Below are 27,356 nucleotides of genomic sequence, written 5' to 3' on the forward strand. Positions count from 1 at the left end.
GACCATATGCCCACATCTTTATGAACAATATCTTTATTAAACTCTACTCATTTAACTTTTGTGCTATTTCCTACCAGGGCCCTAACTAATCTAATGTCCATTCAAAGACATGCTAAATTGAGGATAAAACATTCTAATCAGTGTGGCAATCTCTACAAGGCAGTGTTAGACACAGTGCTTCCTATAAAGTTATCCACAAATGTTTGTTGATTATATGAATAACCCTAAGAAAGCATTCAGAAATGGTTAGGTAAATTAGATCCATTAGAGGCACTTAAAAAAATAATAATAAAGGTTTTGGAGTCACACAAAACTGGGTTCAAGTTTAGCTTTGGTGACAAAGGTTAATCTTTCTCATTAGTTTCATCTTCCATAGAATGGGAATACCACCACTTAATTAGTTAAACTAAGTTGTGGTACTGAAAAGACCAAAATAGTTCGCATGAAAATAAACAACCATTTACCACTGTGCCTGGCACACACATTCCAAATCCGAAGTTCCTCCCTTCCCCAAAGTCAACTCTTTCAAAAAGACATTTAGCCAAAATTATATAAAATGGCTCAAAATCACTTGTTAATTTAAACACTTTCCTTTAAAATGACTTATAAAGGTAACACAGCAAAATAAAATAATTTTTAAAAAGATGAGAAAATGGGGCCGTCTGGGCGGCTCAGTCGGTTAAGTGGCTGACTCATTTTCAGCTCAGGTCATGATCTCATGGGTTCATGAGTTCAAGCCCCACATCAGGTTCTGCTCTGACAGTGCGGAGCCTGCTTGGGATTCTCTCTCTCTCCCTCTTTCTCTGTTCCTCCCCTGCTTGTTATCTCTCAAAATAAATAAATAAACTTAAAAAAAAAAAAAAAGATGACAAAAATGATCAAGGAGACATTTAAAATGATACTAAGACAGTTTGTAAACAAAATGCAGACAAAAAAAAAAATCCATACATTTGTTATCAGTGAACCAGAAATCTGACTGTAAGTTTTCTAGCAGCAAATTCAAAATGAGAAAAGTCACAGGAAACACTTTTTTTTTCAATATATGAAATTTATTGTCAAATTGGTTTCCATACAACACCCAGTGCTCATCCCAAAAGGTGCCCTCCTCTATGGAAACACTTTCTATAGAATAAAAAGCCTAAGAGAAATTTCTTCCACGAGTCTCATAAAGAACACACAGTAATGCAGTGGGCAATATTCTAAACAAAGTCCTTATGATAAACTGGCGAACTGGCAGGACCTTAAAAAAATAATCTCTTTATACATACACTGATGACTGGCTTCTCAACAAAAGTAATAAAAGTAGTATAATATTCATGGTAAAAACTGAAGTCTCTGAATGTAGAAAGAGACCTGAATTCATATCCTAGTTCTGACACTTACTGTGATGTAGTTTTGAATAACACACTTAACCTCTCTGACCCCAAGAAGATACACTGCCTCAACATAGTAACCATTCAATAATCAATTATTCCTAGTATTCCTAAAAGCAATTCAATGGGAGTGAAAAGGAAGTTATGATACAGTTCAAATACAAAAAGTTCTCTAAATGCCCTGGTTTAATATAAGTTGATTTTAGAGCTTATAAAGCAATGTTCTCAAACCTTGGTATTATCAGAATCATCCAGATGTTTCTAAAATACAAACTCCTGGGCCTCATTCCTACAGATTCTGATTAAGGAGGTCAGAATAGGGCTTGGGAGGTTTGTTTTGTTGTTACTGCCTTTAAATTCCCAAGATGATTCTAATGATCACCCAGTTTAAAGGTCTGCTAATTAACAGCAATGTTTCTCAGCCAGGGGTAAGACCCACAATCACCAGCAAAGTTTTATAAAACTCCAGATGGCTGACCACTCAACACCACCACAACTTAATGAATCAGAATCTCCAGGCCAAACTGACCAAATAATCAACAGCTGAGTGAAATAAGAGAGAACCTGCTGTTGTTCAAGTAAAGGGTATAAAAGCCACAAAATAAATCAATAACCTCTGGACTAACAGGAGTTGAATGTAGAAATGGATCAACATTTTACCTAACCAAGAAAATTAAAGATACAGAAAAAGGGGGAGGGGGCTAGATTCTTGACCTAGATAATATAGTAAAACTACGAAAAGGAAAACAAAAATGTGACTTCAGTTAACTTTCTGTCTACAATGAGTAAATACCACTGCAGCATTTGTAATCTTGCATCACTACAAAATATTGCATTATTCTTAGAACAGATCTGAAGAACAGCCAAAATTATCTTAGTTCCAGGCATTAACTAAATTCTGCAATAAAATTCGAACTTCAAAAGGTCACATATGAATTATACAGAAGTTTTCATTATTTTTAAGTATCTCTGGGACCTCATCTTCCCTGGTCTTTCATAGCTGAAATTACGGAGATGTAACAACAAAGTTTCTACCTGACAATGACAAGGACTGCCATCATGGTTAGAGCTAAGGGAAGCAAGCTAAGTGGAGTGCCAGTTAGGGGGAAAGTTTCTTAAACAATAGACAAGTAAAAGAAAGCACAGCTAACAGTTGCACTTGGATTTTAAGTTTCTCAATCTAAATGCCAAATCAAATACTTCTTAGTCTGAAAGAGTGGCTGACAAGTTCAACAAGAAATACCAAATATAAATATAGTATCTTCTTAGCATTGCAATTAAATTTCTTTTCTTCTCAATACTGGTTTTTATTTGCATTTTACTAATACATACTATCACAGCTAATTAACGTGAACATTAATATTTTAGTTTTTTTTTTACTATTTATTTTTGAGAGAGAGTGTGTGAGAGAGCAATCGTGCTCAAGTCGGGGAGGGGCGGAGACAGAGGATCCAAAGTGGGCTCAGTGCTGACAGCAGAGAACCCTATGTGGGGCTCAAAATCAGAAACTGTGAGATCGTGACCTGAGCCAAGGTCAGGTGCCTAACCGACTGAGCCACTGACACTGCTGAACCTGCTCCTGATTCTCTCTCTCCCCCTCCCCCATGCATGCTTCTCTCTCAAAAAAATAAACAAACTTAAAAAAAACATAAAAATAAATAAAAGTTAACTGAGGCTAAAAGACATTTCTCCAAAGAAGATATATAAATGCACATGAAAAGATGCTCAACACTATTTGTCACAAGGTAAATGCAAATCAAAACCACAATGAGATATCACTTTATAACCACTACGATGGCTGTAATTGTCCATTAAGCATCTGACTCTTGATCTTAGCTCATGATTCCATGGTTCATTGGATCAAGCCCCAAGTGGGGCTCCATGCTAACAGCACAACTCTGCTTGGGATTCTCTGTCTCAAAATAATAAATACATGTTAAAAAAAAAAAAAAAAAAGTCAGATGATACCAAGTTTTGGCAAGGATGTGAAGAAATCAGAGCCCTCCTATATTGCTAGTGCAAATGCAAAACATTTTGGGAGTTCTTCAAACAGTTAAACACAGAGATACCATATGACCCAGCAATTCCACTAAGTATATGCCCAAGAGAAATAAAAACATACATCCACACAGTTATCCACAGATGTTCATTGCAGCATTATTCACAACAGCCAAAAGCAGAAACAACCCAAATGTCCATAAACTGATGAACAGGTTAATAAAATGTAGTATATGCATACAGGGGAATATTATTTAGAAATGAAAAAAGTGAATTTTACTGATATATGCTGTAACACAGATAAGTCTTGGAAACATTATGTTTATTGAAAAGTTCCAGTTACAGGGGTGCCTGGGTAGCTTAGTCGGTTAAGTGTCCAATTCTGGATTTCTGCTCAGGTCATGATCTGACAGTGCAGAGCCTACTTGGGATTCTCCTTCCCTCCCTCTCTGCCCATTCCCTGCTTGTGCTCACACACTCTCTCTCTCTCTCTCAAAATAAATAAATAAACCTTAAAAATAAATAAATACTATTACAAAAAAAAAGTAACTTCCAGTTACATATCACCACATATTGTAGGGTCCCATCTATGTGAAATGTCCAACAAGCAAATGCTTAGAAAAAGCAAGATTAGTGGTTTCCTAAAGCTAAGTTTGGGTGAGAGAGAGAAATAGTTACTTCTAATGGGTATTGGCTTTCCTTGAAGGGTAATGAAAAGTCAGAAGAAAAATCAGTAGTCAAGGGTTAGAAAAGAGGAAAAGATGAATAGGTGGAGCACAAAGGATTTTTTAGACAGTGAAGCTACTCTGTATATTTGAAGGGTGGCTATGTCATTATACATTTGCCTAAATCCATAGAATGTACAGTGTCAAGAGTGATCTCTAATGTAAACTATGAATTTGGGTAATAATGATCTGTCAGTGTGGGTCCATCAACTGTAGCAAATTTGCCACTCTGGTGGAAGATGCTAATAAGGTCGCTACGCATACCTGGGGGCAGGAGACATACAGGAAATCTCTACCTTGTGCTCAATTTGGCTGTGAATCTAAAACTGCTATTTAAAAAGAAAAAAAAAATCTGTAAAAAAATCAGTAGTTGGACAGGGGAAGATCAACAGAGCACAGGGGTTTGTTGTTTTCTGGGTTTTTTTGTGTTTTTGTGTTTTTTGTTTTTTTTTTTTTTTTGGTGGAGGGGAGTAAAAACATACATAAGACAGTATTTACCATCTTAATCATTTTTAAGTGTACAATTCAGTGTTTTTAATTCCATTCATATTGTTGTACAACCACAACCACCATCTACCAGAACCCTTCTCATCTTCTAAACTAAAACTACACCCATTAAACAATAACTATTCATTCCCTCCTCCCCTCTGCCCTGAGCAATCATTCCATGTTCTGTCTCTATGGCTATTCTAGGTACCTCATGCACTGCAATTACACAGTATTTGTGCTTTTGTGGCTTAGTTCATTTAATATAATGTCCTCATGGTTCATCCATTTTTGTAGCGTAGATGAGCATTTCCTTCTTTTTTAAGGCTTAATAACATTCCACTCTATCCACATACCATTTTGCTTATCCATTTATCTGTTGATCAATACCTAAATTGCTTCTATCCTTCAGCTACTGTGAATAATGCTATCAACATAGACATATATATCTCTCAAGACCCTGCTTTCAGACCACCTGGCTGGCTCAGTCAATAAAGCATGTGACTTGTGATCTCAGGGTTGTGAGTTCAAGCCCCACTTTGGATGTAGAGCTTACTTTAAAAAAGGAAAACAAAACAAAACCTGCTTTCAATTATTTTGGTAAATACCCAGAAATGGAATTGCAGGATTTTATGGTAATTCCATGATTAAGTTTTTGGAACCACCATACTGTTTTTCATAGTAGCTGCACTATTTTACATTCCCACCAACAGCACACAGGGTTCCAATTTCTTCACATCCTCACCAACACTTGTTTTTTTCTGTTGTTTTGATAGCAGCTATCCCAATGGGTGTGAGATAGGCCACAGGGGATTTTTAAGTGAAACTATTCTTTATGATCTTGGAATGATGGATATATAACACTACACACTTGTCAAAACCTGTAGAACTCTACAGCACAAGAACAATCCTTAGTCTATACAATTTTTTTAAAAAATCATGAAGAAAATCAAAGGATCCCAAGAAAGAATACAGACTGAGATAAGACAACCTAACTGTAAAAAAAAAAGAAAAAAAGAGAAAATCTAACTGTAGTATAAATGTATGAAACAAGCTCACTGAAGGGGATGGGGGAATAAATGGTGCTGACCTAACTTTGAAAATGCAAGAGTCTGTAGAACTAGAGGGAAAAGGAACTGCACGTAAGAACTCTACTCTAGCTGATAAAGTTGTTCCCCAGAGGGCTACAGATTAATAACTCTGATATTGCTACACTACATATATACTGAAAAGGAACAGCAGCCAAAGGGACTTGTCCCAGATAGGAATTTACAGGTAAGCAAGGAGAAGAGGCTAGAAGGATAATGTGCAAATGGATTCGACTTGGAGACATTAAATATTTAATATAGACACAGGTGGTTACATATAGAAATATTTATAGATACAGTGCATGTACACAGCTTAGTATATACACATACATCTGTTTTATCAGCTGAGAGAAACTGAAAAAATAAAACTGCAGTAGTAAGCACATCTAGCACCTATATCTTGGTCTCTAACCCCATTCTCCAATGAAAGGAACCAGAGCTGTTTGGAGAAATGGCTGATTCTAGGACTGGGACAGAAAACAGGCAAGATGAGCCTGTACCATCTTATAGTACAAGGAAGTAAACAAGTTCTTTTAAAAAAATCCTTACTAATGGAGATATGTACAGGGGCACAGCAGCCAACTAAAAGTGTTCTCAACGGCCAAAGCTGGAACAATCTGAGCAACAAAATAAATGAAGAAGTATTGGATTATATCCTTACTAATATAAACAAATAAGGGAGAAGAGATAAATCTCCTGTGCAGAATAATTCCAAATAAATTATGTAGATACTCCAACCCTAAAAAAAGGGAGCATAACTCCTTTCCCTTTAAGTGTAGGATGCATATAGTGACTTCCTTCCATAGAATACAGTATGGAAACAGAAGAAAAAATAACTTTACAGTGGAGAAATCCGATAAACACTACTTCAGCCAAGTGACCAAAATGAGTACCAACAATAAATCCTGATAATCTGTACCTTTGAAATGATGTGACGAAAATGGCACATGCTCATCCTTCCCAAAACCCACAACCTCAGTCTGATCACAATAAAAACATCAGGGATGTCTTAGTAGCTCAATCAGTCAAGCATCCAACTTTGACTCAGGTCATGATCTCATGGTTCATGAGTTCCAGCCCAGCGTCGGGCTCTGTGCTGACAGCTCAGAGCCTGGAGCCTGCTTTGGATTCTTTGTCTCCCTCTCTCCCTGCCCCTCCCCCACTCGCACACACTGTTTCTCTCTCTCTCAAAAATAAATAAAACATTAAAAAAAAAATTTTTTTAACCAAACAAATTCCAATAGAGGGGCATCCTACAATATACCTAATACTCCTCTAAATTCACAAGATCATCAAAAACAAGGAAAGTCTGAAAAAAATGGCAGATAAGAAGTGTGTAAAGAGAGGGGCGCCCGGGTAGTTCAGTCGGTTGAGCATCTCACTTTGGCTCAGTTCATGATCTCACAGTTCATGATTTCGAGCCCTGCATCAAGCACGCTGCTGTCAGTGCAGAGTCCACTTTGGATCCTCTGTCCCCACTCTCTCTCTGCCCCTGCCCCCCACTCTAAAATAAGCACTTACCAAAAAAAAAAAAAAAAAAAAAAGTGCCTAAAGAGACATGAAAACTAAATGTAATGTGGACAGAAGACATTAGGTAAAAACTAAGGAAATCTGAATCAACTATGGATTTTAGTTAACAATAATGTATCAATTCTGGTTAATTTTAACAAATGTACCATACTAATATATCAATTTAAAGAAAGAAAAAAAAAACTGCCAGTAACTCTAGGCTGATGGCCTCTTACTTCCTGGAGTCGACTTTATAGCCTGGTAGTATATCTAGGTGACTAAGAGACCTGCACCATTAAAGGAGATTTTCATTGTTTCCAACATCCACGAAAACTTTCTCCTCACAAAAAAAACTTCTGGACTTCTATTTCAGTACCTTTCTTCAGTCCCTGCAGTGCCTTCACTCAGTCTGAGGTTAGGTCAACTTCAACAAGCCCTCACCATCAATTCTAACCATTTATGCAAAACACCCATCTATTCTGGCAGGTGATGTCACCACGGCATAGTATAGCAAGCAAAAGGCAGCACACGAACCCCAGGTAAGACACATAAGCCCCTCATCACCAAGCCTCTTAAAATTATGGTGGGCCATGCTGGACTCCTAAAGACCTTAACTCTAAAATATCTGCTTTGGGGCGCCTGGGTGGCTCAGTTGGTTAAGCATCCCACTCTTGATTTTGGCTCAGGTCATGATCTCATAGTTCATGAGATCAAGCCCCATGTTGGGCTCTGCTGCTTGGGGTTCTCTCTCTCTGCCCTTCCCTTGCTCACACACTCTCTTTCAAAACAAACTTTAAAAAATATGTATCTGCTTCATCACTAATATCACTACCTTTTCTTAGCCCCTTTGTTATTATTCAAATATCCATAAATACATATTTGTACACACATGTGTTTTGCTTCTACAAAGTGATCATTAGTTCCTTCAAGACAGACACCATAAATTCTGTATTTTGGGGTACCTTAAAACTACTCCCCTTCTTCCTTTCTAATAGAACCCTAATTTTGTTCAGGTGGCAATTTGTCCAGCTTTGAACAGTGAAACCTAAGGGGAAGTTTGTTGTAGAAACTCTGGGAAAGCTTTTGCCTTCCTGAAAAAGAGGCAGATTTATCTGATGTTGTTCCTCTTTCTCTTACTTTCTTTTTTTTTTTTTTTTTGGACTTACATACAGGTCTGATAGCTGGGGGTACAACTTGCAACTCTGAGAGAAAGTCTAAAGCATTTCCACAAATGCTGATCCTGAAAGTGCTGAGTTCATGAACCCATGCCAGTGATTGCCTATCTCCAAATATCTTCTTATACAAGACAAATATTTATTTCAGCACTTGTTTAAAAAAAAAAAAAATCAAGTTGCAGCACCCAGCACCATAAGCAACAATGATAACTGTGACTTCAAAAGAAAGACTTACAGTATACCTCCTGAGCTTTCACAATAGGATTGGAAAGGAGGCAGAAGCTCTGAACAATCCTAGGGGGAACTATTAAGCAAAAATCACTTACAGGGATCAAAAACTTTAAACAGCCTAAACCCTAACCTTACAGGTAGGGCATATCACAGCTCAGTATGCCCTAATATTGACAGACATCTTGCCAGGATCCTGGGATCACAAAATATTTAAGGAAAGTCTTGAACATAAAAAACAGGAATGAAAACTAGCAAAAACGGAGAAAAAAAGCAACTTGGAGGCTACAAACATTATGCAAGATAAGAAAACTAAACACAATAAAACAAACAAAAAAAACCTATTTTTGGTATACAAAAAGAATTAACAGAAGATATTAATCCAAAACCTAAGTAGAGGATGCTATGAAGAAAGTATATTCAGAAAACAAACAAAGGTGCTGGGTGGCTCAGTTGGTTAAGCATCCAACTCTTGATTACAGCTCAGGTCATGATTTCACAGTTCGTGAGTTCAAGCCCCGCTGAGTGAGCCTGCTTGGGATTCTCTCTCTCCCCCTCTCTGCCCCTCCCCTGCTCATGCTGGAAGGAAGGGAGGGAGTAAGGAAGAAAACAGCTCTTGGAAATTAAAAATACAATAGCAAAATAATTAAAAATTCTGGGGCAGCTGGGTGGTTCAGTCAGTTAAGCATCCAACTCTTGATTTCAAGTCAGGTCATTCTCACAATCATGAGATCAGGTTCTGTGCTGATGACACGGAGGCTGCTTTGGATTATCTCCCTCACTCTCTCTCTGTTCCCCCCTCCCCCATCTATCTCCCTCTCTCTCTCTCAAAATAAATACATAAACACCTTTTAAAAATTAAAAACTCATTGTAACAACTTTCAGTTTCTAGTAGTAGCAGGCTAGGTTTTTTGGATCAACTTTCACTATTCCAATGGATAAAAACTTTAAAATATGGATAAAATATATTTCAAAAATATAAAGCATCAAAGACAAGACAAGTGAAAAATTCAAACCAAAAAGGAAAAATAAAAGCATATAAGCTACTTTTACCCTGAGGATGTTTGTTAATCCTAAAAATCAGGATCTTTGTTTTGATAACATAGCACAAAATGTGGGGACAGAAATCAAAATCCGACACCTACACAAGGGAATTTCAAGCTCTGAATTTGGTTTAAGGTGGTCTCAGACTAGGAGTGACTCCAGGCACATAGAAGAAGAAAATACAAACCCTATACATAACATGGAATACCACAAACTAACCATAAAAGAATGATTCTCACATACAACATGTTAAATGAAAGAAGTCAGACAAAAAAAGACTATATATTATTCATGCAAAGTTTTAAAAAATCTACAAAAGTAATCAATGGCAATACAAGTCACAATTGTGGTTACTTTGGGGTGGATATTTACTGGGAACAGCATGAAGGAAACTTCTCTATCTTGATCTTAGTGAGAATTACAGGAGTATGCTCATTTTTCTTTTAATCTTAATGTTCAACACATAAGATTTGTACATTTTAATGGCTAAATGCTATATCTTAATAAAACTTTAAAAAATGAAGGTGAAATAAGGGCATTTTCAGATTCAAAAAGTTAACAAATGTTAATTATATTCTGCCTTGGCAAACAGTAAAAGATGTTCATTTAGTTCATGGTCTAAGTCTAGAAGATTGATTCAAAAGTTAAAGTTTGTGTCGGGGCACCTGGGTGGCTCAGTCGGTTAAGCATCCAACTTCGGCTTAGGTCATGATCTCATTGCTTCTGAGTTCAACCCCTGTGTCAGGCTCTGTGCTGGCAGCTCAGAGCCTGGAGCCTGCTTCAGATTCTGTCTCCATCTCTCTGCCCCTCCCCTGCTGGCGCTCTCTCTAATATAAAATAACATAAAATAAACCAAAAAGTTTTAAAAAAAGTTACGTTTATTCAAAAGCTATTTACTTACCATAGCTATTTCAATAATTTTGATTTTTATAATTTGCGATGGAAAAAGAATCTCAACTAAACACCACTAATATGTCAAAAATCTCTCAGAATCAACTTAACATTTTTACTCACTAAAATGTAATCTTTTATGCTTTCCCAATTAAGTTTCAGAAAATTTACATTTACATTATTCTTACATGACCACCGAAGAGAATGTTCACTGTTGTCATTTCTAAAATCCAAAGGATCATAAAATATACCACAAAAATAATCATTTGGGGGTGCCTGAGTGGCTCAGTGGGTTGGGTAAGCATCTGACCCTTGATTTTGGCTCAGATCATGATCTCACAGTTCCTAAGATCAAGCCATGCATTGGGCTTACGCTGTCAGAATCCCCAGCTTGGGATTCTCTCTCTCCACCCCTCTTCCTGCTCACATGTACTCTCTCTCTCTCTAAAATAAATAAATAAACTTATAAGAAAATAATCATCTGTACTCAAACAATCAAGGAAATGAGAACTCCAGGCCTAAAAGAGAAAAATTTCATATGAAAGGCACAATTAAATATATTTCAAGATTATAAAAAGGATCCCTAAAAGGGTGCCTGGATAGCTCAGTTGGTACAGCACTGATGCAAGATCATTGAGTTCAAGCCTCACGATGTGGAGCCTACTTAAAAAACCAACAAAGGATCGCTAAAGTTAAATGATATAAGAAATATACATGCTGGGGAAAAAAGCCAAAATACCCTTAGTATTCAACACATTAACTGATAACAGAATTACAGCAATTCATTGATTTCCTTGTTCAACAAATAGTTCCGTGCCTATTTTATGCCTATTCTTTTTCTACAAAATAGGTATATAGCAGGGATACAGCAGGAACAAAAAAGATGACTCTCACTCTAGAAACAACAAAAAAATGGTATGACTGGAAAATCTGACTAAACATTTATATTTCTTCTAACTATGACAAATATATAATACTAATATTTCACTTATTTCATGAGGTATTGTGAAAGTCTGAGGATTAGTCCTCTACCAAGAACTTAAGGAAAAATTGTTCCTAAGTCCCAAATATTAATAAATAATTTGGATTCAATAGCGACATTTTACAAAAACTTTTATTCTCATTCTAAATTTGTTTCTCTTGGGCTCTGTACAAATTCTAAATGCTGAATCCCACATTACAAAAAGCAGTCAGAGAGCATCTTACAACACCTTACAGCATCTATCTACACTTTGAAAGAGGTGGTTTTAAGGAAGTAGTGAATGAAAACCCTGTAAAAGTAATCACAGAATACAACTTAATATAGGAAAAAAGGAAAATGCTGAAAAGCGCAGGTGACAATATTAGAATTAACTGTATCAAAAGATTATTTTTATTTTTTTCAAAAGATTATTTTTAAACACAATTTGCAATTTTAAGGCATCATTTACCATCAATTAAAGGTGGTATCTCAAAATATTCTAAAATATGTTTGATATTTAAGAAACTTAGTGCATAAATCAAGCACACTGGGAGGATGATCAAAACTCAATCTCAGAGAAAGCACTGGAACAAAACTGATATAGAAGTAAAAATATTAATTCATATATCTAGGGTAATGGAAAAACAGTGTAAACAAAATACAGAAACAACATATATTTTAAAAATACAACTGATATCAGAACCAATAACACATTGTTAAAAGAACACCCTTCAAATATTCTTGAAGAGGTGATAAAAATCAATAAACTTTCATCTTCTAAAACCCAGAGGGATTCCTCCTCCTGCCACCAAAGGCTTCGGAAGGAAGAAATAATCCCTTCTACTAACACAAACTAAAACTTCCTTCTGTGGATTTTTAAATAGTCTAAAGGTTGAGTTAATTAATGTTAATAAATAACTTCTTTCTCACTCACTCCATGAATCTGAATCCAGCATTTAGACACACCTACCTCTCAGCCTGGTCCCAATCTACCCTGCATCACTACTTCCAGGCATCCTAGAATTCAAATTCAAGCCAAACCTAACCATTACATTCAGGTCAATCCAGCAAACACTTACTAAAGATCCTAGTAGTGTCAGGCTCTATGCCAGGCAGTGTGCTGATGATAGGGGAGAATACAGCAATGAATCAGACAATGATTAGGCAATGATCTCTGCCCTCTAGGAACTTCTCAGGAATCTCCATATGCAAAACCTTCCTTATTCCAAACCCCATGCCAAATCTTTTTTGGTATGTCTGATATACATAGCCTAAACTAATACATGGAACAGTTTTTGCTTCCTATGAAACAAAACTTAGTATATAATCTTTTCCCACTAGTTTTTAATACAGTGCAGGTATGACTATGTTCCCCAAAACAGTATTTTTCTGTTTTGCTATTGAGCTAAAAATGTTTAAAGACTGAAGACTAATAAATAAAATAGCACTTGTAGGTGCCCTAATTATAAACCATTCATTACTATTCTCTTGTCCTATTTTCTGCCTGCAAACAGGAGCCGATACATAGGAAAAAGTAGGTAAAAATAGGTTTTTAAGGGTTCAGCCAAACCCACATTTATAGATTGGGGGAAGGAGAAAGAGAGTGAGTGTTCCAGAATAAAGGCAGGGAAGGGGAGTGGAACTGAGTGATTTAAGTAGCAAATGCAGAGGAGAGAGATTGGTTAGAGGCAGTTCTCCAGCTTCCACCTTATTAGGACAGAATGGTGGCATAAATAGGTGACTTGATTAACTCTCAGCCTCCTTAACTAAGAACAACAGTTGTAAGACAATGGTGAACACAACAAATTCTACCAACAAGAGGGAATACAATGTAATAATATTTATGGGTGCCTGGGTAGCTCAGTTGGTTAAGCATCCCTCTTGATTTCAGCTCAGATCATGACCCAAGGGTTATGGGATCAAGCCCTGCACTGGACTCTGCACTAAGGGTGGAGCCTACTTGGGATTCTCTCTCCTCTCTCTCCCTCTGCCTGTTTCTCAATCGTGCTCTCTTTAAAAAAAATTAAATATTTATACCATGACTATTTTCCCAAAGGTTTGAATGTACAAGAAAGAAGTATAACATAAGTAGTAATCCATAAGAAAGAGATTATCCAGAATGTGTACTCTGGAGAAAAGGAGGTTTAAGAGGAACTGATCAAAAGAAGACATTCTGGACAGTGATACCAACATAGAGGAGTGTTTGAGTTAGGAAAGAGTATCACCTCAAAAATGGCTCTAAGTTTCCTCACAGCAGGGCCAATGTTATAAACCTTTCTAAATTTCACCATTCACAGTGCTTCCCTATAATAGACACTCAATAATTTTTTTTAAACTAAATTCCTACAGTAATTTCATGGTCTTTAAAAAAAGCAACACCATTCACATTAATTAATAAATTGTTTTCTTAAGGGCGCCTGGGTGGCTCAGTTGGCTGAGTGTCTGACTTCAGCTCAGGTCATGATCTCACAGTTCATGGGTACAGGCCCCACATCGGGCTCTGTGCTGAACACTCGCTCAGAGCCTGGAGCCTACTTCAGATTCTGTGTCTCCTTCTCTCTCTGCCCCTCCTCCACTCACACTCTGTCTTACTCTGTCTCTCAAAAATAAATAAATAAATGTAAAAAAAAATTTTTTTTTAATAGTTTTCTTTGTCAATCTCCTCTACACAGGTGCACTGATTTTCTAAAAAATGTGAAGTAATCTTCAATATTACAAATACATTCGAAACATTATAGACTACAGTGGGACCAAACTGCTTTGTCCTAGGACAAACCCATTACTGTGGCCTAAGATTTCATCAGCTATTTTTACAGTCACATCACAAACCTATGAGTCAGGTAACGTCAGAAGAAATACCTTTAGGTCAGTTTTTCCCCAATATAAAAGTTTTTTACCCAAACACTAAAACTTAACTTCCTAATTTTGGATTCAATTTGTTTAGACATTCTTAAACTATTACCTAGACCATTTAAACCATCATCACCTACAAAGGCCTTCAGAACCATAAAGACTTCCTCCAGGATGCACTTTTTAATCAGTAATCAATACTCTGCATAACAGACTATTCATTCAATGAGGCAAAACATGCATGATCGCCTATAGGCATTGTTTCGGTCAGTGAAAACAAAGAAAGATTAATCCAGTTCTATACTCCAGGACTCAAAGTCTAGTACACTTGCAGTGTAGGTATTAAAATAGAAATGCTATGTAAATGCTATGTGGACAAAGATAAAGAAGCATTAAGGGTTAAGACTGGGAGTTATCCACTGAATCTATCATCCAATCCAAATTTTTCAATTTCTTCCAAAAAGAGCATGAGCTTTGTCAAAAGCATTTAGCTAATAATTTAATGAAAATAACAATGGTTTTTAAATTATACACTCTTGGGGTGCCTGGGTGGCTCAGTTGGTTGGGTGTCTGACTGTGGCTCAGGTCATGATCTCACAGCTGGTGAGTTCCATCCCCTCGTCGGGCTCTGTGCTGACAGCTCAGAGCCTGAAGCCTGCTTCAGATCTTGTGTCCCGCTCTCTCTCTGCCCCTCCCCCACTCATGCGCTGTCTCTCTCTGTCAAAAAGAAACGTTAAAAAAAATTTTTTTAATTATACACTCTTAAAGCTAAGGGCCAAAAATCACACAGACCAAGGAAACTAAGGCAGACACTCACAATCCATACACGGATTTTTTTCTGTTGAAATTTGCTCCTCAAAAAAAACAAGAGTATCTCCTAATAAATAAAATGTACTGACTAAACACAGGACTTGTCCAATCTCTAATTTTCTCAGTTTTAAAAAGGGCTAATAATTACAAAATCTGTGCTTTATGAAGTCACGAATTCATACTTGGATTCTTTTTGATCCAACCATTCTTCCTGTGATAAGAAAATCAACACAATAAACAACACTTAAGATGCCATCTTATAACTGGGCCACCTGGGTGGCTAAATTGGTTGAGTGTCCGACTCTTGATTTCAGCTCAGGTCATGTTCCCAGGGTCGTGGGATCAAGCCCCATGTCTGGCTCTGCACTGAGCATGGAGCCTACTTGGGATTCATTCTCCTCTCCTTTCATTCTCCTCTCCTCTCCTTTCATTCTCCTCCCCTCCCCTCTCCTTTCATTCCCCTCCCCTCCCCTCCTCTCTCCCCTCCCTCCCTCTGCCCTTCTCCCCCACTCACGCTCTCTCCAGCTCATTAAAATTAAAATTTTTTTAAAAAGATGCTATCTTATAATTATGTTGCACCCTGAAGAAATGAAGATACTGTCATCTCTTTGCTTCATATTACCAAGAACAGAGAACCCAAAACTAAGTCTCTAGCATAAATTCAATGCTTGCTTAAAATGCTCATTTGGAACACGTGGAATCCCTTGAAGCACAGCTCAAATCTATTACCAGTTAATTCATATCCCCTCACAACCAAACAACAAAGTCTGACGTAACCCACTTAGCCTATCATTTTTAGTTGTCCCCCAGAGTCAGTGTTAAAATGGTTCTCTATTATTTTATCCTCAAATTTAACATAAGACTTAAGCATTAAAATAGCAATGAAACTCCAATGAATAGAAGAAAAAAACTTAAGTTTTAGTGCATAACTGCATTCATCATTTTTTGGTAACAACATGCTCCCAATAATTAAACCTTTGGGATAGTAATGTAATCTTAAACATGAAATAATAGAACTGGTTTCTAAATTCAGAATTTCAAGAGAATTTCCCCAACCTCAAATTCCTCAACGACAAGAGCACAGTATAGGTGTTTGTTACAGTCCACTGGAAGCACAATATCCTTATTCAAAACAGAACAGTAAAAACAGGAAGTCCAGTCAAATTTTTCTAAGGTCTCTTCTGGGTGCTAACAATAGACCTCTACACCAACTTCTACTTTATCTAGAGTTCAAGCATCCAGATGATACTAGTTCATTCTATATCATTTGGTTTCTTATAAAGGTTTCCCTCAAATCCTAAAACCACTAAAAAGTTTAAAACACAGTGCATTAAATTTTAAGAGAAAACTTAATTTAAATTTTTTTCATAATTTCCAAAAGGATACAAAATAATTTTTATAGTTAGAACAGAAATTCCCATCTCTTCTACAGTTTACCTTTCCAAACTGAGAAACTATTCAAAAGCTGAAAATAAATAATCAACATACAGGAGATAGTGGGAGATTGCTAATCACTTTTGAATGCATTATATTCTTAAATTACAAATAAAAAAATTTTTAATCGCATTTTAATCTTGACTAAAATATTTGGTTTCTCCTTAAAACTTTTTCTACAGTATGATAAAGTGCTTTTTTAAATCTAAGAGTTAAATCTAAATACTATTACTCTACTCTTCCAGTGTATACTTTAAAAAAAGTCTGTGTACATTTTGGTTTCCTCTGAAACGTGGATTTACGTAAAAATAAAAATATTTTCTAATTATAAATATAAATACAACTATACCCATCTACTTTAATTGATAATGCACTACAGTCAATTATAAAATGTACAAAATCAAAGGGAAAAGGCCAATAACGCCTGAGAATCTAACTAACGTGAAAGGTTAAATTTTACATAATTCATTTACTACATAATCCTTCCTAATGCTAGAACAGTCAATGCTATCTAAGAAATGAACGTCTGAGATATTTTCTTTTGGGTGGTGTGTTTACAGATTTGGGCAAACACTTGTCCTGAATGTAGCAGGAGATTCTTGGGCTGGCTAAGTGTTCCAACTAGATGAACTCTAAAGTCTCTTTCAGTTCTAAGATTCCCAGTCTGTGAAAAATAACCTAAGAAAGCATTTTGCCTTTCAATTAACCGATCTACCTTCATTCCCAGCCAAACTGCTCCTTTAAAGACAAAAAAGTTCTTCCCGCCCCTCTGCAGTGGTTTCACGAGATCCTCGTTAACAAAAGGCACGGAAAATGTGCACAGGTGGGATAAAAAGGGGAGTGGCTTGAAACCAGGCAGCTCTCAGGACAGCGCCCCCACGCCCCAGGTCCCTCGGCTGCACCTGAGAAATCACTGCCCTCCACACCTCCACCCTTCCGAAGCTACGTCGCGAGCGAATTCTCCGCTCTATTACAGCCCACCCGCACCTTGGTCAGTCATTGGGCATTGTCTGCAGCCTTTAGCGCCCAAGAAAGACAAGGAGGAAAGAAAGAAAAGGGGGAGAACGAGTGAGAATAAAGAACAGCGGAAAGGGAAGTAAAGCAATCGGGAAGCCCTACGCTCCTTTAGGCAAAATTGGCTTCCCCATCGACCCATCAATTTAATTCAGATCCAAAAGCCAACCTCCCAACCCAAGGTAGCAGCCGGGGATGGCCCAGCCCAAGTCCCCGAAGCTACGCGCGGGTCCGGGGCACACAGACTGGGAGAGGGAAATGGGCGTGTGGGCTGGGCCTGGCTGGCCGGAGGCCGGGCTCGGAACAAAGCCGCCAGGCTCCCCCTACCTGGGGCGAGGGCGGTGGGCGGCGCCTCGAGCCTCCCCGCACAGTCCCGGCCCGGCGACGCCCTCGCCCCGGGGACCCTTGCCCTGGCTGGGGGCCGCAGCGGGCCCCCTCCCCGTCAGAGAACAGCGCCCCTTTGGGACAATGGGCCCCCTCCCCCCGCCTCCGGGCGAGGAGATACAAAGAGAGAAGAGCGCAGCCCAGCAAAGAGCCAGGCGTCGGAAAGTGAAGGCGGAGGAGAGACAGGGAAAGGGTGAGGATGGCGGCGGACGCGGGAGTCCGCGGGCCGCTCCCTCAGCCGTCCAAGGCGCTGCCTTCAGCTCCGCCGCGGCGGCAGAAGCGGGAGCGCAGACCAGCAGCCCCTCAACCCTGGCGGAGAGGAACAGGGATCTGCACACAAAGGAGAGGGACCCCCGCCATCCGCTAGCGCCTGGGGCAGGAAAGCCCGAAGAGCTCTGGCCGCCGACGGTCAGCTGCGCCTGACCAGCCCGCGCCCCTCGCGCGCTGTGGCGTCCGCGCGGGGAGCCCCTCTATCGGACTCACCCACAGCTCCGTGCCCCAGCTCATGGCGGAACTTGAGGCGACTCCAGCCGTCTGGCTGCTCTGCTCTCCGTCCGTCTGTCGGCTCTGCCCTTAGTCTGTCCGACTTCCCACTGGCTGGCCAACGGGCTTGCGGCTCCACGGCTCTGTCTCCGAAGGTGCCGCGACTGCCGGGCTCCCCAGTGAGTGAGAAAGACTAGACAGGAGAAGCCGCCGCCGCCGCCGCCGCGTCCCCGCCTCCCGGAGCCGGCAGGGAGGGGGCCAGGGCCGAGGGGAGGCGGGACGCGGAAAGGGGAGGGGGCGGGGCGCGATGCACCCTGGGATCGCGGCGGACCCGCGCTCGCCTGGCCTTTGCCGGTAGAGTACCCTAGCAGAAGGGTCTCCAACCTGCCTGGCTCACTCGCTAGGTTTCTTCCTACCTGCCGCCTGGGGCTCGGACAGTACCACCCCCGCCGCCACTCTCATCTCTGCCTCCAAGATGGAAAGGGAGAGAAGGGAAACACTCCCACCTCCCTTCTCTCCCCTGAGACCCCTTAGATGAGGCAACTCCAGTCGCCCTCCCTTCCTGCTTGGCGTTCCTCCACCTGGGAGAAATCCTAACATAGAAACCTTTTAAAAATCCTTGGGTTTACATAGTCGGAGATTTGTATTTTACTTATTTTTTTTAAGTCTTGATTGGTAAAGGTGATCTTGAGAATCATCGAAATGTGTAGAGGTTGAAAGTCAAATGTGAATGCAACGTGCCCCGATTCTGTTTTTAATAAAACATTTTAATTTTATAACTTCTGCCAGGAAATCATAAGAAGAGGCAGATCTTTCAGCATACATTTTCATGTCTTGCCATAACAAGAGATAACGACATGGACCAATATGAGCCGAGTTATCACCTGCAGGAAATGAGAACCGAGCTAGACCCAGCTGAGGAATGGGCGCCTTGTCCGTGGGGGTTGGACGGGAACCAGGCTCCTCCTTGGTAGTGCAAAGAGCCTATTGGAACTTCAGATACCTCTCACTCAGAATATGGGAATCTTAGAGGCAGGTCCACCATTTCCTCTTTCCTCTGGGGATTACTTCCCGGCCTTTGTGAACAATCATTAACTGCAGTCATCCAGATTGGTGGGTACCATTAGATATCAAATTCACTTAGCAACTGCTAACATATGCTTTAGTATTAATTGCTTGTCTCCTAAACACACACACACACACACACACACACACTTCAGTCACTAGTACAGTGCTCCTCAGTGTCATATGACAGCTGAGTGTCTTAAGTTATCCCAACCGGAGTGTCAACATTTGAAACTCCTCCCCTTAAACTGCCTGCTCAGGTGGCCCAGTCTCTTCCGCTTCAATCCTTGTCTCTGCCTAGCTGTGAAGCCTCTTAAGGCAAATAACCTGTGCTTTCCTGACAGGCCACCATTCTTGCTGAATCCTTACCTCCCTTCTCTGAATCCAACTTTAAGCGTACAAATACTCTCTTGCAATGGCCAATTTTAAGTATGCCATGCAGTGAAAAGTCTGTGACGCACTGATTGAACACTTTCTCTTTCCAATATTTTTCTATACTGCCTGTATTTAAAATAGAATTCCTTCATTGTTACTTGTCTCGCCTAATGCTGCTATCCATTTCCCCTCTCCCTCTAACTCCCTAGACATCATGAATGCATTTAGCAATTACAAGTAAGATTTATTAGTAGTAGAAAATATATTAAATGGTTGTCTCATTATTCAGAACCATTCCAATACTAAGGTTTACTGTTTCTAGGTATTCTCATGAAAGCTAAGACATATGGAGCATAATTTAAGCCAAAATTGCATGTTTTTCCTTTAAAAGGTAAAATAATCTACCAATAACATTGAAGATCATCCTTAACCATACTGTTTACACAAGTCCCCAAATGAACATAAAGTCTTATCTCCTGCCTGAATATTTTTCTTCTCCCAAAGTTTCTGAATAGAACTCCACGCTTAGAACAATTCATTTCTCTTCAAAAACTTAGATTTTTGGCCAATAATTCAGGGAAAATTTCCACTATCCTACCTTACTATAAAATTTAAACATAATTCATATAACCAACTTAAATTGATCATCTCTTTTAAGTAACTGTAACTCACAAAATTTTATCATGATTTCAGAATTCACTATTCAACAGTCTTTAAGCAGAAATGATTAAAAAGTGAAAACTATCACAACAAAAGAATAAATGTTTTGTTATATTTTGTTATAAAAATAATAAAGATTAATCAGCTTCCAAAGTATTCCTTTTTATAACGAATCTCTAAAATAATGCAGGCACATTTCAGCTAACGAACATCCAGAGGTGTTTTACACACACATGCATAATCACACACACAAATATATATTATTGGCATGGCAGTTTATAAAAATGTTGATGTTTGACCTAATCAGAATCCACTGGGTGTTTAATTATTCATATATATAAGATTTATTCTTATGGACCCATAACAACGTGCTTTGTTAGCAGTTCAAACACATCATTTTTATCTCTAAAAAAGGTAAAACATAACTTTTAGCATCTTGAAAGCAAAATCTCTTTAGTATAACAGTAGTCTACTATTATTTTACTTCAGATGCTACGCCCAAATCATATTTTGCATCATTAAGGGATACAAAATCCTGTCAAACCAGTTATTTTATACCTTTTTGCTGTTTGACCTATCTTGGCACCCCATTACCACAGAGCTTCTATTTCATAATACAGATTGTATAATGTAATCAACAATAAGAAGGAATTGGGAAAATAATATTCTAGCTTTCTCCACATATTTTTACAATACAGCCACTCTACTGAATAAACTTGAAAGAGGTCAAATTACACAGGCTCATTAGCAATTTTAAAAATTATTACATTGTATCTTTTTATTAATTATGGAAAATAATTTTTATTGAATCCATTTTCTCTTCAAGCATATGTTTGAACTCTGCTCTATGATAAACCATTGAAATGTTACATTTTCTTTTGTGTATTTTTATCTTGTATTAATTCAAATGTAAGTTCCTTTTATGGTTTCTTGGTTATAAACATAGCTAATGCCCTTTCCAGTTTCAAAATTTCCCTGCATGAATTCCCTTATTAAATTAGATTGTGAAAGATAATTGTTCACTGCTGCATTATTTACTAGTCCAAATGCATCAACCTCTAACCATACATCAATCTCTTGTCTTAAAGTTAAATTCTTGCAAAAGTTTATTCCAAGGGGTGCCTGGGTGGCTCAGTCAGTTAAGGGTCCACCTTTGGCTCAGGTCATGATCTCATAGCTGTGAGTTCAAGCCCCACCGTGAGCTCTGGGCTGACAGCTTGGAACCTGGAACCTTCTTCGGATTCTAGGTCTCCCTTTCTCGCTCTCTGCCCCTCCCCTGCTGGTTCTCTCTCTCATTCACTTGCTCTCTTGCTCTCGCTCTCTCTCCCAAAAATAATAAATGAATAAATTTAATTTTAAAAAAAGTTTATTCCACATATAAAATTAGTAATGTCTCAAGCACTTTATTGGAAAGTGTTTTCAAAGAAAAAAATAAAACTTTGTATCAACACTTATAACATGGAAAGCTTTTCTTAGCATATATGTACCAATGTCCCATCTATAAAATGGTTACCAATCATATAGAATTTCCACTATTGAAAGGAAATCTCTAGCATGAACAATAGCAACTCCTTTCTTGTTATTTAAATAACTTAAGATTCTGTCTTAAAACTATAGCGACAGTGTCCACAAATAGAATCATTATCTACATAGATAGGCCAGAACAATCAAACTGAAACTATTTTAGTTAGAATATCAAGACAATGTACTTGGCACCTCCGTTTTAATGCTTCAAATGGAGACCACACCAGAAACCGGATCATACCAGAATACAGATATGCCAGCCGAATGAAGAATGGCACTGACTAGTTAATAGTCATCGCTGCTTTCTGAACTGCCAGTTTTCCTAACCAAGAGTTGGAAGAATTTCAAAACTTCAAGATAGTTTAAAGTGGCTCACTAAAGAAAAAGAAAAAACCACCTACTATTTTGTCTTTGGGGATTCTGCTCTCCAGTACTGAGTCTAGTTAAAGCATTTCATGTAATTTCTCCAATGAAATTTGGCAAAAAGAAAAAAAGTTAAAAAAAAATTTTGTGTAAATCAAATGGAATAGACTAATTTAAAGAGGTAACTCATTTCCACTTCTCTATGATGATTGATTCTTTCCCACTGGTTATTATAGAACTGGGTGGATGTAAAAGCAATTAGGTATTTATTTAAATTCTCTTTAGAGTCAAGAGACCTAGTATAACAAAAGTTAGAAATTTCTTCAGGTGATTGTTCCACTTTCCCATACCCATTCAAAACTTCCATTAATTTAACTCTTAAAGCATTCATTTGTTTTTGTTTTTGTGTGGGGTTTTGCCTGTGTTGACAAATTTAAAAATACACACATCAATAGGGCGCCTGAGTGGCTCAGTCAGTTAAGTGTCCAACTTCTGCTCAGGTCATGATCTTGTGGTTCGTGAGTTCAAACCCCGCATCAGGCTCTGTGCTGACAGCTGGGATCCTGCAGCCTGCTTCAGATTCTGTGTCTCCCTCTCTCTGTCCCTTGCCCACTCACACACTGTCTCTCTCTTCTCAAAAATAAATAAACATTATGGGGCGCCTGGGTGGCGCAGTCGGTTAAGCGTCCGACTTCAGCCAGGTCACGATCTCACGGTCCGTGAGTTCGAGCCCCGCGTCGGGCTCTGGGCTGATGGCTCAGAGCCTAGAGCCTGTTTCCGATTCTGTATCTCCCTCTCTCTCTGTCCCTCCCCCGTTCATGCTCTGTCTCTCTCTGTCCCACAAATAAAAATAAAAAAACGTTGAAAAAAAAATTAAAAAAAAAAAGTAAATAAACATTAAAAAAAAATACACACATCAATTAACAAAAAGAACACCTAGTTCTCTATTTTCTTTTTATGAAATCCAATCCTTGCATCATATGCACTTATAGAAATAAAACCAGCTTTTACAAGCTCACAAAAACCGATTGTTATGTTTTCAGGACTTTTGCAAACAGACTGTTAAAAACATTAGCTTGGTACCAGTCATAGTGAAACTATTTACACCATGGAATTGGCAAATGCTACAAATCAAGGCTGTCTTTTTGTTTGAAAAACTAATCCTTAAACATCAGCGCACCATTGTTGAAATCCTATACAGATTAACATTGAAGGAAATGAAAATTTACCTTTAGCTATTAGGTGAGAACAATTCTGAAATGGAATGATAAAATTTAATTTCATTGACTCCATTCAGATATATTTGGGATTCTCAGGATCTAACATTACCATTTTTGTTTCATTTCCTGTGTAACAGAATCATACCTAGTATGGTAATCCTTGTTTCTACTGTCTTCCTATTAGGATTCTAATGTTCGTAAGTCTTTGTCATTTGATATTTACTATAACATGTTATTGATTTACTTAAAAAGTCATAAATAGCAATTTCGCATCCTCCATGTCAGGATTTAATGCTACCTATGAGTAAATGCTTAATATCATTTTTGTTGATAATAAAGATGATTTAAAGGCTGATTCTCGTCATCCTTGTCCAAATCCAATTAGCTAAAATTTTAGTGTTCGTTTTATGGACCAAAACAGCCTAGATTTTAGATATTTTAGTTTCTTTGAAAGTAAGATAATCTATATGTAAACTCAATGTATTTTTACTTTTAACAACCATTGCATTGTAACAATACAGTTTTATCCTTTAAATAAAAGAGCAAGTTAAAGACACTTATTTTGAAATAAGCCAGCAGATAAACACTTTCTGGTTAAACTATTAAAATCTGACTTTATCCTACAGAGCCTGGTCTTATAGTTATAATCTAGACCATCTCTAATACAGAGCATTCTAGAGAGAATTAGTTGGAATAGCTTCCAATAAATCAAAAATTTCTGGGACCACCTGGGTGGCTCAGTTGGTTAAGTATCTGACTCTTGATTTCAGCTCAGGTCATGACCTCACCATTTTTCAGATGGAGCCCCTCATTGGGCCCCACAGTGCTTGGGTTTCTCTCTCTCCTTCTGCCCCTACCCAGCTCATACTTTCTCTGTCTCTCTCAAAATAAACAAACATTTACAGAAAATTTTTTTCTGTAGGGTTGCCAGATTTAGCATACAAAAATATAGGAGTCCCAGTTAAATTTGAATTTCTGATACTGCCAATATTAAATGGGACATACTTAAACTAAAATATTATTTGTTGTCTATCTGAAATTTGAAATTTGAGTTTACCTGAACATCCTGTATTTTATCTAGCTAAGTGTTCAGGATAATCTTAGATTAAACACCTTAGGTAAGGAACTCTTAACCATGAATTTCAGTCATGGGTTTGAGGGAGTTGATGAACACCTGAAATTGGCTGTAAAAGATTTTTGATAGCTATGTCTGCAATATTTTCTGAGAACAGCTTGTATCTGTGGCTCTTAATGAGGAATTTGCGTCTTATAGAGTTTTGAAAAGTTGTGCCTGAGAAGGTTCAGAACAGTGGGTAGAAGATGCTATCACTTTTTGTTTAATAGAGGAAGTTTTTACTCTGTTTATATGCACAGAATACCTCTGAAAGGACAAACAAGAAACTGGAAGTAGGGGTTACCTCTGGAGGGGGGAAATAGTAGACTGGAGTGAGAAACCTCACTTTTCATTACCACTCTTTTGCACCATTTCCAATTTTATTTGGAAATAATTTTTATTACATTATTTTATTTTAATTTCATTACATTGCCCGTGTTTTACCTATTTAAAAAGAGTTTAGAATTAAAAAATAACAACAGTGCCTAGGCCTCACTCCAGGCCTATTAAGTCAGAATTTCTTCATTTCCAGTGGTTGGGCCATGATATTTGTATGTAGTTGTGTTTGCTATTTTTAAACTCCACAATGTATTTTGATTATTCATCTAAATCACACACATACTGTTCTAGAGCATTTGCCAAAAAAACTATAAACACAAACACACACACTCCACACTCACATAAATACCATCCTTTGTATCTCCCAGGAAAGACTGAGAAAATGAATGACTCACTTCAAGCTACACTGGAGAGATTCTGTTTAGAATCTGATGGGGAGTGAGTCAAACCAGGCCATACTCAGGGGTGGGGAGGCAGGAAACCGCTCAACGTTTAAGTTGAAGGCTCAGGAAAATGGATTCCTAATTAATGTTTCTGGCCCCTAGAGCACGAAATGGAGTAATTGAGCAGTTGCTTACACCTCTATTAAGTAACCTGCCTTTTTTGCACTTCTAATGGGGGAGGCCAGGAGTAGCAAGGACCTGCCACTCCTGGAAACTCTTCCTAGCGTTCTGGCATCATAGGAATTTGCCTAGCCTGGTTCAAGGAGACAGCCCCACCTATTCACAATTTATCTCATCCTACCCACTACCCAGCAAATGTCATTCCATGTTCACGGACTGACTACAATTCTTCGGGATTCAATCACTGTCCCCAGCTGAGTGTGCTAGAGCACTGAGTCATTCTCCTGAAGCCAACCTGAAGAAACAGTATCTCTTCTCCACCATTTCAGCAAAATTGGCAGCAAAGAATTTTTTCATAGGCAAATATATAATCTGAGGGGGAAAATTTTATTTCTCTTTTTTAGTGTTCTATTTCTGGTCTATTGTGCTCAGAGGAAAGGAATACCACAAATTACGTGGCTGTACCACAATTTAGGCAATGCATTTGATTTCGTTCACAAAAACAACTCTAGCCATTGTTATGAACCCATATTGTAGAAAATAGTGTCTGGTGTCCTTCTATTGACAGCAGTCCTGGGGCTTCTTGGAGATCTTGAGCCTCCAAATTGGGTAATTTCTGAGGTCTTTATGGCCATTTCACTTATTCTTTGAAAGAGGGTGATTCAAAATTTTCCTTGATAGGGGCGCCTGGGTGGCTCAGTCGGTTGAGCATCCGACTTCGGCTCAGGTCACGATCTCGCAGTCCGTGAGTTCGAGCCCCGCTTCGGGCTCTGTGCTGACGGCTCAGAGCCTGGAGCCTGTTTCACATTCTGTGTCTCCCTCTCTCTCTGCCCCTCCCCCGTTCATGCTCTGTCTTTCTCTGTCTCAAAAATAAATAAACGTTAAAAAAAAATTTTTTTCTTGATAATGCTAAATATTTTGTTGGTTAAAAGGACCCAGGTGGTCTTCTTAAAATCCTTAAATTGACATTTTTAACGAAAAGAAATAGTACAGAATTGTGAATTTTGTCAACGCCCAAGAACCTTTACAATATGGACTCGAACTACCTTTCCACTCATCTCCTACCACTCTGCCATTACTCCTAAGCTCTAGCCATATCCAACTGCACTGAGTTCCACGACTGCTTGGGTACACTATCATGCCTCTGTGCATGTGTTCCTCTACATCTGGCTAACTCTTACACATTCTCAAGGACTCGCCTTACATTCTGGGTCTGAGAAGCCTTTTGTGAATATTCCTTTCCCTCTTCTTTCCTCTCCTGACATTGTACTTGTTACGTTCTATTGTTCTCGGTACCTACATCTAAACAGATAATTCAAATAGTCTTTTTATTTGTCTGTCTCCTTTGAGCTCAGCACTATTCTTGGCACAGAACAGGTACACAATTAATATTTAATAAATGAAAATCAAAGGTTCTCAAATAATAAGACAAAATTCCCTTTCTACATAGCTTTAAAGTTGACAATGGATGTACGTAAGTCATATTTCTAAGATTGATTTTCAGATTCTTTTACATCAAATGCCTATATACCATTCTTATTTGCTTCCAAATTGCCAGTAAACTAGAATTAAAATGTGAATTAAAAGAAATCTTAAAATGAAAATTATTTATAAAATAATGTTTTCTTAATTGTACTCTTTTTTATATAGAAAAAGAATTGTCAGCAGCTAATTATTTTA

The 27,356-nt window shown here is 38.3% G+C and overlaps 1 protein-coding gene across 4 annotated transcripts in view; it reads right to left on the bottom strand.

The window, feature by feature from the left end:
* The window catches only part of FNBP1L (formin binding protein 1 like), a 122,382-nt gene extending 103,676 nt beyond the window's left edge, over positions 1-18,706 (bottom strand). For 3 of the 4 annotated variants that reach the window (XM_019457535.2, XM_053892334.1, XM_053892337.1), the window contains exon 1: positions 18,454-18,706. Coding sequence is in view for 3 of the 4 variants with exons in the window: in XM_053892334.1 (XP_053748309.1) it covers positions 18,454-18,477 (24 nt within the window). In the remaining variant the exon portion in view is untranslated. The remainder of the gene's footprint in view (positions 1-18,453) is intronic. The other variant, XM_053892341.1, reaches the window with a different exon arrangement.
* Between the last annotated feature and the right edge of the window lie 8,650 nt (positions 18,707-27,356).

This window comes from Panthera pardus, unplaced genomic scaffold (genome assembly GCF_024362965.1).
Source record: "Panthera pardus isolate Hobbes unplaced genomic scaffold, ASM2436296v1 HiC_scaffold_11, whole genome shotgun sequence".
Classification (NCBI taxonomy): Eukaryota; Metazoa; Chordata; class Mammalia; order Carnivora; family Felidae; genus Panthera; species Panthera pardus.